Source organism: Elephas maximus, chromosome 3 (genome assembly GCF_024166365.1).
Source record: "Elephas maximus indicus isolate mEleMax1 chromosome 3, mEleMax1 primary haplotype, whole genome shotgun sequence".
Taxonomy (NCBI): Eukaryota; Metazoa; Chordata; class Mammalia; order Proboscidea; family Elephantidae; genus Elephas; species Elephas maximus.
In genome coordinates this window covers 204,958,735-204,971,985 of record NC_064821.1, presented here as the reverse complement: position 1 = coordinate 204,971,985, position 13,251 = coordinate 204,958,735, and the positions used below count along the sequence as shown (strand labels likewise).

The 13,251-nt window shown below is 41.0% G+C and overlaps 1 protein-coding gene across 2 annotated transcripts in view; it reads right to left on the bottom strand.

Moving 5' to 3' along the window:
- Window positions 1-1,131: 1,131 nt before the first annotated feature.
- PBX1 (PBX homeobox 1) overlaps window positions 1,132-13,251 on the bottom strand; it is a 415,683-nt gene continuing 403,563 nt past the window's right edge. The window contains exon 9 of one of the 2 annotated variants that reach the window (XM_049881107.1): window positions 1,132-2,486. In XM_049881107.1, coding sequence (XP_049737064.1) covers window positions 2,466-2,486 — 21 coding nt within the window. In that variant the 3' untranslated portion in view covers window positions 1,132-2,465. The remainder of the gene's footprint in view (window positions 2,487-13,251) is intronic. The other variant, XM_049881109.1, reaches the window with a different exon arrangement.

Genomic DNA, 13,251 nt, shown 5'->3' with positions numbered 1-13,251 from the left:
GGGACTGAGTAAATTACAAAATGAGGTTCCATGGACCCAGTGGATCCATTGTGATACAGACTTAGGACCTCCATTCTACCAAAGAGACCATGACAATTATTTGGGTCCCAGTATATCAATGTCAACTTGAGACCTGTGTCCAACAGTCCTTAAAATGTTTGGGTAGTCTTTTTCCCCCCATATATGGTTAATTGTGTAAATGGCCAAGGGCCTTTTGGGGAAGGAATGGGAGAATTATTACCATATACCCATATTTTTTTTACCCATGCTCTAATAGTAGAAGGGTCTTTCCACCTAGGGACCCAGCCTCCCTTTCTGTAAATGGGTTCTCAATCTGAAAACAGATGCAGGTCTGGAAACTAGGTATCAGATTTTGGTTTTAATTTAGGTGACTGTCTTTAGCCTCCTGATCCTCTAACCTTGATTTCTTTGATTGCGTAGATTAAGTAATATTCTTATTGACTGTTCATCTATCTAGCCCATAGGGATGCCATCTTTTATTAACTCTCTCCATAGCCCTCTAAGAGTATGGTACTCCTGGCTGTACTTCAACCTTGTCACTCATTGCAATAATTATATCGAGGGACCTCCAGGTATGAGCAGTTCACTCTCTCCTGAGACAGCTTATTCCATCATTAGACATCAATCCTTTCTAATGCAGCAGAAATATGTCTTCCTGGAATTTTTGTCCATGTGACACACCTTTATATATTTTAAGGAAGATTCCAGGCAAATCTCCCTAACTTCCCTCACAATTACTCATTCCTCTTGTTTCTAGATTAATCTCAACCAAGTCAAGCCTTCACATTCACCAAAGGGGCCAGGATCTTCAGTTGCCTGGATGGGAAAGAGAAACACCTGTGCTTCATTGAGGTGTGACAGAGTAATAACAAAGTCACAGTAAAAATAAACAGATAACATGTATGTAATGCTCATCATGTGTGGAACCCTGTATAAAGCACTTTATTCAACTTATCCTCACGAAAACCATTCATTTATGCAACAAATATTTATTAAGCACCTAAGTCATTATAGAAACTGGGATACAGCAGTAAAGAATACAAAAGAACTCTGCCCTTTTAGAGCTTACACTCTAGAGGTGGGAAACACGCAATAAATAAGATAATTGAGTGCTATATACAGTACATTAGGTGTTGAGTGTTAAGGAGAATAATATAGTGAAGAAGGAAGACAGGAAATGTCAACTGGTTTGCAAGTTTAGATATAGTGTTCAAGGAAGGTCTCACTAAAAAGGTAAATTGAGCGAAGACCTGGAGGAAGTAAAAGAGTGGCCTCTGTGGGTAACTGGGGAAGACCATCCCAAGGAGAAAGAACACGGGCAAAGACCCTGAGGTAGGTATGATTATCTCCATTTTACAGATAGTCAAATGACTTAACCATGCGTCCACTGTTTGAGGATGGAGCCAGGATTTAAACACAGGTCTGCTTGACTTTAGAGCTATCATCCCATATGCATGCCCAACGATGGAGTGACATTAGACAGTCTAGAAATACAGATGAAGACACAAAAGTCTAGAAAGGAAGGCAACTTGCTCAGATGAACACATGTAGGTGATGGTTGAGGCAAGGCTACAGTGCTGCTATTGCCACTCCACCATCCTTGCCTCTAGAATCCAGACATTCATACTTTGCTAGAAATCTTTCCCAAAGCAATGAAAAGACTTGGTCACATTTTATCAATGTATTTTGCTGATATGCATTTTAGAGAGTCTTGTTTTGACCCAAGGGTACTAAATGATATCTCTGAGCTCTAGTTTCTCTCACTGGTAGGTGTAGGTCAGTAATAGAGCATAGACATTGGAATTAGACACTCTATACTTAAAAACAGAGTCCACGTCTTTCTGGCTATGTGATCCTGGGCAAGTTATTAAATATCTCTGACCTTCAGTATTATCTTCCATAGAACAAGGATAGAAATGCCTCTCAGGGCTGGCTGTGGTGGGGATCAGATGAAAGAATATATGTACGGTACTTTGCACAATGGCCGCTATATGGGAGATGCTCTAAATGTGTTCATTGTCTCCTCCCCCTTCTGTAGTTAGTTGTCTTTTTCACACGCATGACTCCTACTTTCTTAGTTTATTATCATTTTATTGAGAGTTGAGAAGTTGTCAACTATATTTTGCTGTGGACCACATTTTATATGATGGTACTTAATCAATACTTTAAAATGATTAGTTGACTGCTGGATGAGTGGGGAAGAGACAGAAGAGTGATTATTGCTTTGGGACTCTGTTCTTCCAATAGCCCTCTGGTTGTAACAACTGCCAGCTCACTGCTCACCAGAATTGTTTTCGCTGATATGACTGGCCAGCAGGTATTCTCTTACTCCTTCAAAAGTCAATAGGTGTCATTCTGGAAAAGAGATCACTTTTCAGGTAGAGGAAGCCATTTCTTCAGTCAAGAGAAGAGGAGTCGCCATCACTGTCAGGACATCCAAATGATCAGTAGGTTCTTGCAATTTCCTAGTAAGAAGGCACAATTCCAGTTTAACTCACAGCTTTAACACCCTCTACCCACAAATCTTTCATCAGGACTGCTATCAAAGAGTCAAATTGACCGATTTCAGCTTTTATTTCTTTTTTCCCACCCTCTGGCAAGATCTCAATGAGCAGCTAACCAGCTGAAAATAGGAGAAGAAGGAAAAGGCCTGGACCTAGATGATTTAGGAAATGGCTCATCAGCCACCAAAAATTTAAGTTACTTTTTCATTCCTATAGCGTGGAAAAAATTTCTCCATGATAAATACTAGGAATAGTTCAATGAAATGATCTGTTTACAGTTTCTTTCCAAGGGAAAAAAAAAAAAAATTGTTTCATTTGTATAGCACTTTCCCCTAAATTAGCTTGTTTAATCATCACAACAGCCCTGTGAAATAGTTATTATTACCCATGTTTTACAGATGAAGCAACTGATCCAAAGAATATTAAGTAACTTGCTCAAGATTACAGGGCTGGTAGGTTGAAAACCCAGGGCTTGAACATAAGTTCTTTTTCTGCCTTCATGTAGAAAGGATTAATGAAGGACAATCTCACCTGACCCTACTATAGAGCAATGAAAGGTGAGAGGCAGCATACAGAACTGTCTTCTCTTTTAGTGAATCATATGTAACCAGCCTTAATACAAACGAATCTTCGAGAAAAAATAGTTCACAAAAGTTAATAATGCATCTAAGATTAATTCATACTTTTCTCTAAAGAGCTGAGAAGACCTCACAGACATGAAGCTTTATCTCCAGTCACTACAGAGGGAAAGGAAGGATGCCATTAATCACATTTGTGGCCAGGACTCAAGAGGAGAGAAGGAGAACCTATCTCAAAGTGGAAGAGAACTAGGCGTTCTAACTTCTGCACTCATATATTGGCCAAGTTCAGGTTAATACACTTTTTTTTTAATCAATTTCCAAAAACATTTATTTATCTAATATGGGAAAATATTAGAAAGGAGCAATGTAAAAATGAAACACTGTGTCAGGGTGATATAATTAGGAAAGATCCCCTTCCCCAATGCTCACATATTTTGCAATGATTTTATATTTTTTATATAACTAAGATATAAAACAGCAATTACATTCATTTTACTGGATGCTGTGAAAGTACCCATTTCCCCAGGGCCAGGCTACTCCTTTCCATCAAATTCCCAATATGACAATTGGTTGAAAAGAGATTCTTGGAAGACAGAATTATTCTGGGTTGGAGGCACAAGTAAATCTTCTGAAGACATATTGGTACGTGGGATTTTTACCCAAATACTGGATGGAGCTCTAGTGGCGTGGTGGTTAAGTGCTACAGCTGATAACCAAAAGGTCAGCAGTGCGAATCCACTGGCCACTTGTTGGAAACCGTATGGGGCAGTTCTACTCTGTCTTATAGGGTCCCTATGAGTCAGAATTGACTTGACAGTGGCGGGGACCCAAACACTGAGGCCCTCAACTTCCTCTAGTACTGCTCATTTGAACATTGAAGTAGAACTTTAATTTTCAGTAAAAACTTTATGTATTTACTTATTTTTAATTAGCTTCACTAAAAGCAAGGTCTTTTTTCTATATCATCTGGCTTGGAAGATTTTTTTTTTTTTTAATCAATTATTTCAGTAAACATGCCTAGTTCACTTCTGTAACTTCTCAGTTTACCAACTTTAATAATTCTGCATTTAGCTTAGAATGCTAGAACTTGAGAGAGAGACAACAGTTCAAATTTCTTTTCTGCAGAAAAATACACTCAGGTCAGAGAAAGTACTTCCTAATTTAGATAAAGTAGGTACATATCATTTTTTTCTATTTGTAATTGCAAGCTTCCCTATAAAATAAGTACACCTGTTCCTCTCCTGGAACACCCTGGCAGCTTAGTGTTTAAGTGCTACGGCTGCTGAGCAAAAGGTCAGCAATTTAAATCCACCAGGTGCTACTTGGAAACTGTATGGGGCAGTTGTACACTGTCCTACAGGGCCGCTATGAGTTGGAATTGACTTGACGGCAACCAGTTTGGTTTGGTTTTGGTGGTTCCTCTCCTTGATGTTACTAGTGTCCTGGATTATAACATACATTAATCCAGTAGAAAGTACTCTAGCCTTTCTTTCCTTCCTTTCTTCAATTTTTCTCTGAGGTTCTTCCACATAACAACTGGCTTTTATGCTGTGGAGAGATTAGATTTTATGATACATGGAAACCTCTTCTCTCCCAGAAAAATCCTGTTTCTCTCCAGACTCCCAGGAGGATTAGGCCTAGGATGGGAGAAGAAGGAATGGGTTGCCCCGGACGCAGCTGCATACCAGAAAGTCAGGGAGTGGCAGTGCCCACAAGGACCAGCGCCAGCAAGAGCTGGGAGCATTGAGCTCAGAGCAGATGGCTAGGAGAACAGTCCACCAAAACCCCCTAGGTACTGCCGCTAGTCAGAGGGGTTTCCTTTCAGAGTGTTCCCATTAACACATTTTCTTGGCTCTAGCCTGATGGCTGCTGGGATGAGTGGCTTTTTTCCTTTTCCAAACTGTCCTTATCAGTAATGCAACAATAGCTAATTTAATTAGCTGACCTGAACAGCAGCCAGTCTGAGCTAATTTGGTTTTGCTAGCTGCTTGCTGGTACGTTCAGGACTGATAAGCATACGTCCCTCCAGACAAACAGGAGGGTGGGGACGGGGAACGTGAGAGTGACGGTGGTCCCTCCAAAGTCCCTTCTACACCTGTGGGATTTAACACTTGACCAAGGCAAGTTATTCTGGAGTCAGAATTCCCCCAGGGGCTGTCAGATTTGTCAGCTCAAGAGATAAAATAGACAACCAGGAAATTGCAAAGGCAAGGTGCCCAGGATAAGAGTGCTGGGAAAAAAAAAAAAAAAAATTCCCTTTAGCAGAAAGAACATTCGGCTAAAAGACCTGGATCTCTGCCACTGACTGACCTTCCCCAAGTCACTCCACCTCTGTGTCTCAGCTACCCAGGACATAATAATAATAATCATTGCCCCACCTCCTTCCCAAATGTGCTGAAGAACTCCAACAATAGAATGCAGAAGAGTGTGCTTTGGCAATATAAAGAACCATGCCAGGGGAGAAGGCTTTGTAATTAGTATACTACCATAAGTGTACTCTGTTTCTAAGGGGTGGGGGTTATACACTATTCCTCCTGTATTCTTAGCACCTAACAGGTTGTCTACACATAGATGGTGCTCCAACACACGGGGACGGTGCTCCTAGTGCATTCGTTGATTGACTGATAGAGAATTAGAGGTATAAAGAGATGTGTATAGATAAACGTGTGGAGAGATCAACACAAAACTAACTGAACATCAGAGAACATAAGCCTTCTTTCCAGTTCAGTGTTTTAAACCGTCTCCATCATTGAACTATGTATATTTTTTCCAGAAAGATACAGTTGTTTATACCGTAATACCTGTGAAAGCCAGAACCTGTGTAAGGCAGAGACTTGTCAGAGAAGGAAAACTCAAATTTTTTCCACTGATAGAGAACGACAGAAAAGCGGTAAGAGTGCACACAGTCAAAGGTGGAAAACTTGCAAGACCTAGAAAATAAGGCAGTCCCTGAGTCCCAGCTCTCACACGTTTTACTTTACCAGATTTGTCAAAACAGTAATTCTAGGCCACTTGCATCTCTGCCCACCATTTCCCATCTCGAGTTCTTCCAGTGCTGCTGCCCTAACTTGTAGGTGAAGGGTAGGCTTTTGGGTTTGCTTTGGGATCCTTTTCCCTTCTAAGTGCTTCATTTCAACCGTGTATAGATTAGGGTTTACACCTATTCACATGGAATAAGTGACATATGCTTGAAACGAGTGGATTTAAAAAGGTTTGGAATAGGAAAGATCACTGGGCATGGAGTCGCCATGAGTCAGGGATCGACTCAACAGCAGCTAGCAAAAATAACAAGAACAGCAATAAGATAATATTATCCAGTCCCATTACTTTAATATGCCTCTGATACCGGTGTATGGTGAAACTTGTTCCAACCATCACAGGTCCTGTGCTGACCATCTTATCCTTACTCACTGTTCCTGGGTGATCTCATTCTCTTCCATGGCTTCAACTACATCCTATATCCCAACAACTCACAAGTCCTTATCTTCAACCCTGCCCTCACTCCTGAACTCAGTTATCCAGAAACACAACAACTTGTTGGATGTTACTACCTGGTTCTTCCATTACACCTCCAACTCAGCTGCCAAAATTATCTTCATTACTAGTTTACAAATCTGTTTGTCTTAATTCCATGTCTTTGTGTGCAGCACACAGTTTTCAAGGCCACAATCTCAACCTTTTTCCATGCCTATTTCCAGGTATTAACAGAAAAAAAAAAAGAAAAAATTTTTTTCTTTTTTTTTTCTGTTTGTTTATTTTGCCTTCTAAATATCCCTTAAATTGAACATTTTATTACCTCTGAAATTATTCGATTTATATCTCTTATCCTTTATCCTCCATCCCAAGCATGAAGCTCTCAAAGGCAGGGATTCTGTGCACATCAAGCGAATAAGCAGTATTCGTCCATCTGAACTGAACTGAAATCTCTTTCTCCCCCAACTCTGCCAAATTCCAAGTCTTTGTTGTTGTGGTTGTTAGGTACCATTGAGTCAGTTCCAACTCATACTGACCCTATATGTACAACAGAAGGAAACACTGCCCGCTCCTCGCCATCCTCACAATCGTTGTTATGTCCATTGTTGGCAGCCACTGTGTCAATCCATCTCGCTGAGAGTCTTCCTCTTTTTCACCAACCAAGCATGATGTCCTCCAGGGACTAGTCCCTCCTGATAACATGTCCAAAGCACGTCAGACAAAGTCTCGCCATCCTTGCCTCTAATGAGCATTCTGGCTGTACTTCTTCTGAGACAGATTTGTTCATTCTTCTGGCAGGCCAAGGTATATACAATATTTTTTTGCCAACACCATAATTCAAAGTCATAAATTCTTCTTTGTTCTTCCTTATTCATCATCCAGCTTTCACATGTACATGAGGAGACTGAAAACACCATGGCTTGGGTCAGACACACCTTAGTTCTTAAAGTGACATCTTTGCTTTTTAACACTTTAAAAAGGTCTTTTGCAGCAGATTTGCCCAATGCAATGCATCTTTTGATTTCTTGACTATTGCTCTATGGGCAGTTCTACTCTATCCTATAGGGTCACTATGAGTCAGAATCAACTCTACGGCAGTGGTTTTTTTTTTTTTTTTTTTTTTTTGGCTTCCATGGGTGTTGATTATGGATCCAAGTAAAATGAAATCCTTTACAACTTCAATATTTTCTCCGTTTATCATAGAGTTGCTTATTGGTCCAGTTGTGAGAATTTTTGTTTTCTTTATGTTGAAGTGTAATCCATACTGAAGGCTCTGGGCTTTGATCTTCATCAGTAAGTTCTTCAAATCCTCTTCACTTTCAGCAAACAAGGTTGTGACATCTGTATATCAGAGGTTGTTAATGAGGCTTCCTCCAGTCCTGATGCCCTGTTCTTCATATAGTCCAGTTTCTCGGATTATTTGCTCAGCATACAGATTGAATAAGTATAGTGAAAGGATACAACCCTGACACACACTTTTCCTGACTTTACACCATGCACTATCCCCTTGTTCTGTTTGAACAACTGCCTCTTGGTCTAAGTACAAGTTCCTCATGGGCACAATTAAGTGTTCTGGAATTCTCATTCTTCACAATGTTATCTATAATTGTTATAATCCACACAGTCGAATGCCTTTGCATAGCCAATAACACACAGGTAAACATTTTCCTGGTATTCTCTGCTTTCTGCCATGATTCATCTGACACAAGCAATGATATCCCTTGTTCCATGCTCTCTTTTGAATTCAGCTTAAATTTCTGGCAGTTCCAAGTCTTTAGCGCGTAGTAATTACCGTACCTGAGCCAACCAAAGGTGTAGCTGTCCATGGGTAATTTCGCCCTCTCCCGTGGCTTCAACTATATTCTATATACCAATAACTCCCAAATCTTTATCTTCAATCCTGCCCTCGCACCTGAACCCAGTTACCCAGATACACAGCTGCCTGTTGGACATTACCATCTGCATCTCCCATTGTACCTCAAACCCAAGATGCCAGAAATTGTCCTCATCCCTAGTTCACAAATCTGTTTGTCTTAATTCTGTGTCTCTGTGGATTCCCTGTCTCCAACAGCTCTAAATTGACAGACGATTCCCAAACATGAGGTAAGTACAGGCAACTCGGCTGGGACTGCAGCCTCAGTGATGGGCCTGCCTTCCGGGCCTGTGCTAAAACCTGAGGCTCAGGCAGAACACCTGTAAGTTTCTCAAGAGTTTCCAGAAAGGGCAGAATTTGCTCCGGCTGCCATACTTTGTTCTTTACAGGTTCTGTGTCTGTTACTTTCTCACAATTAACCCTAGAATCAGAATCAGATGTGGACTACTCTTCCTAAATTCAAATTACAGGGATATGCCTATAAGAACTTGAAGTATTTGGTATCATTTAATAATAATTTAAGGAGTCCTGATTGCCAAGTGGTTAAGCGTTTGGCTGCTAACCAAAAGGTCAGCAGTTCAAATCCACCAGCTGCTCCTTGGAAATCCTATGGGGCGGTTCTACTCTGTCCTATAGGGTTGCTATGAGTTGGAATCCACTCGACAGCGATGGGTTTGGTTTTTAGTTTTGGTGGCACAATGTTTAAGTGCTCAGCTGCCAACCAGAAGGTCTTGTGGTTTGAACCCACCAGTGGCTGTGTGGGAGAAAAGACCTGGTGATCTGCTCCCATAAAGATACAGGCAATCTTATGGGACAGTTCTACTTCGTCCTATTTGCTCACTATGAGTCAGAATCAATTCGATAGCACCTAACAACAACAATAATAATTTGGTTACTATATTAGCCATTCTATAATTTTTACTTAATTGCTTATATGTTCTTCACGTCTAGGTCATTTTTTCCTAAAGTGGTGTCCCTAGGATTGTCCCTAGGATCTGAGTTACAGAGTGATGTCACTGCATACTGAAAGGCAGACAAATAATAATGGACAAGAACACAGGGTTTCAAGCCAGACCGTCTCAGTTCAAATTCTGATTCCACCACCTACTATCTGTGAGAATAGAGAATTATTGTATTGCTTTATTTCAGTGTCTTCATCTGTAATATGGGGACTATAGTGGACCCACACACTTCACCGGCTTCTTTTGAGGATTAAAAGAGCTAACTCATATGTTCTATTTAAAATAGTGGAGCCCTGGTGGCTCAATGGTTAAGAGCTCGGCTGCTAACCAAAAGTCAGCAGTTCGGACCCACCAGCTGCTCCTTGGAAACCTTATGGGGCAGTTCTACTCTATTCTATAGGGTTGCTATGAGCCAGAATTGACTCAATGGCGACCAGTAGCAAAATCTATGCCAGCTATTACTGTATTACTTAATACTCAGTTCCTAAGAGACAGCAAATGGATTTTGATGAAAATTTTGTTTTTATCATTTAAAAAATTTTAACATGTATAGATTCTATGCTATGCACTTTACCAATGTTACCTCATTTAATCCTTACTCTAACCCTGTATAATACAGCTTTTATTATACCCACTTCACATATGAGAAAACTATGCCTCAAAGAGGTTAAAAAACTCACCCGCATGGCACACAGAGAGTAAGTGACAGAACTAAAATTTGAATTCTGGATCAGGTCCAAAGCTAAAATTAAATAAAATGGATAAAGCTTATTCAAAGTCTTTACCTCTTTGTAAATAAAACAAAGAAAAAGAAAACACTTGGATGAATCTCAAAATAATTACACTGACTGAAAGAAACCAGGCAAAGAAAGAGTATATACTGAATGATTCCATTTATATAAAACTTGAGAAGATGCAAGCTAATTATAGTGACAGAAAGCAGATCAGTGGTTGTCTGAGGTAATGAGGAGGTATGGGAAAGATGGATTTTCCAAGGGGCTTGAGTAAACTCTGGGGTTGAAGGACCTATTAACTATCTTGATTATGGTATAGTGTCTCTAATACATATATATCAAAACTTTACCAAATTGTGGAGGTGGAGCCAAGATGGCGGACTAGGCAGACGCTACCTCGGATCCCTCTTACAACAAAGACACGGAAAAACAAGTGAATCGATCACATACATAACAATCTACGAACCCTGAACAACAAACACAGACTTAGAGACGGAGAACGAACTAATACGGGGAAGCAGCGATTGTTTCCAGAGCCTGGAGCCAGCATACCAGTCAGGTACGGCACAAGCACAGAGACCTGCTCCACCCCCCTGAACTAACCCCGGGAGGGGGACTAGCCGGTTCCACGGGCGGCGTGGGACGCAGCCGTTAGGAGAGGTCCCCGGGAGGCAGTGACTGATCTTGGAGCAGAAAGAGCAGCGTCCGAGCCGGGGAGCCGTCCCACAGGGATTTGGACTGCACGCAGGTACGCCATAAACACGGAGAGTTGCTCCACCCCCTGAACTAACCCCGGGAAGGTGACCATCCGGGTCGCGCGGGCGGCGTGGGACGCAGCCGGTGGGAGAAGTCCCCGGGAGGCAGCGGCTGGTATTGGAGTGGGGAGAACAGCGTTCCAGCCGGGACACTCGGTCGCGGCATAAGCACGGGGAGCTACTCCACCAATCTGAACTAACCCCGGGAGGGGGCCCACCTGGTTCACGGGGGCGGCACGGCCACGCGGCTGGAGGGACGAGAAGTCCCCGGGAGGCAGCGACTGATTTTGGAGTCGAGAGTGCACCGTCCCAGTAGGGGAGCCTTGACGCTGGGCGTGGGGCTGGAAGCGGAGGATCTGACCGTGACTCCAGCGGGCCAGACCCCCCGGGGGCAATCTCCACACAGACAGCACACATAGGCGACGCGCCCGCGGGAATCTCAGATATAATAGTCATTCCAAGCAAGACAAGCAACTCTGGCTATATTCTGAGGTGCTACTCTCCTATCTCTCTGTTCCCTCCCCCACCCTCCCCAGGCGGCTTCATTAACATCTGAATAGCCTGAGCCAGAGGGAGAACTCTGATAGGGATCTGACTGCAGTTTTTTTTTAGCGGATTTTCTGGAAAAACTAGTTTCCCAGTGATGGCTCGGAGACAACAATCCATATCAAACCACTTAAAGAAGCAGACCGTGACAGCTTCTCCAACTCCCCAAACAAAAGAATCAAAATCTTTCCCAAATGAAGATACAATTTTGGAATTATCAGATACAGAATATAAAAAACTAATTTACAGAATGCTTAATGATATCACAAATGAAATTAGGATATCTGCAGAAAAAGCCAAGGAACACACTGATAAAACTGTTGAAGAACTCAAAAAGATTATTCAAGAACATACTGGAAAAATTAATAAGTTGCAAGAATCCATAGAGAGACAACATGTAGAAATCCAAAAGATTAACAATAAAATAACAGAATTAGACAACACACTAGGAAGTCAGAGGAGCAGACTCGAGCAATTAGAATGCAGACTGGGACATCTGGAGGACCAGGGAATCAACACCAACATAGCTGAAAAAAAATCAGATAAAAGAATTAAAAAAAATGAAGAAACCCTAAGAATTATGTGGGACTCTATCAAGAAGGATAACCTGCGGGTGATTGGAGTCCCAGAACAGGGAGGGGGGACAGAAAACACAGAGAAAATAGTTGAAGAACTTCTGACAGAAAACTTCCCTGACATCATGAAAGACGAAAGGATATCTATCCAAGATGCTCATCGAACCCCATTTAAGATTGATCCAAAAAGAAAAACACCAAGACATATTATCATCAAACTCACCAAAACCAAAGATAAACAGAAAATTTTAAAAGCAGCCAGGGAGAAAAGAAAGGTTTCCTTCAAGGGAGAATCAATAAGAATATGTTCTGACTACTCAGCAGAAACCATGCAGGCAAGAAGGGAATGGGACGACATATACAGAACACTGAAGGAGAAAAACTGCCAACCAAGGATCATATATCCAGCAAAACTCTCTCTGAAATATGAAGGCGAAATTAAGATATTTACAGACAAACACAAGTTTAGAGAATTTGCAAAAACCAAACCAAAGCTACAAGAAATACTAAAGGATATTGTTTGGTCAGAGAACCAATAATATCAGATATCAGCACAACACAAGGTCACAAAACAGAACGTCCTGATATCAACTCAAATAGGGAAATCACAAAAACAAACAAATTAAGATTAATTAAAAAAAAAATACACATAACAGGGAATCATGGAAGTCAATAGGTAAAAGATCACAATAATCAAAAAGAGGGACTAAATACAGGAGGCATTGAACTGCCATATGGAGAGTGATACAAGGCGATATAGAACAATACAAGTTAGGTTTTTACTTAGAAAAATAGGGGTATATAATGAGGTAACCACAAAAAGGTATAACAACTCTATAACTCAAGACAAAAACCAAGAAAAACGTAACGACTCAACTAACATAAAGTCAAACACTATGAAAGTGAGGATCTCACAATTTACTAAGAAAAACGCCTCAGCACAAAAAAGTATGTGGAAAAATGAAATTGTCAACAACACACATAAAAAGGCATCAAAATGACAGCACTAAAAACTTATTTATCTATAATTACCCTGAATGTAAATGGACTAAATGCACCAATAAAGAGACAGAGAGTCACAGACTGGATAAAGAAACATGATCCATCTATATGCTGCCTACAAGAGACACACCTTAGACTTAGAGACACAAACAAACTAAAACTCAAAGGATGGAAAAAAGTATATCAAGCAAACAATAAGCAAAAAAGAAGAGGAGTAGCAATAT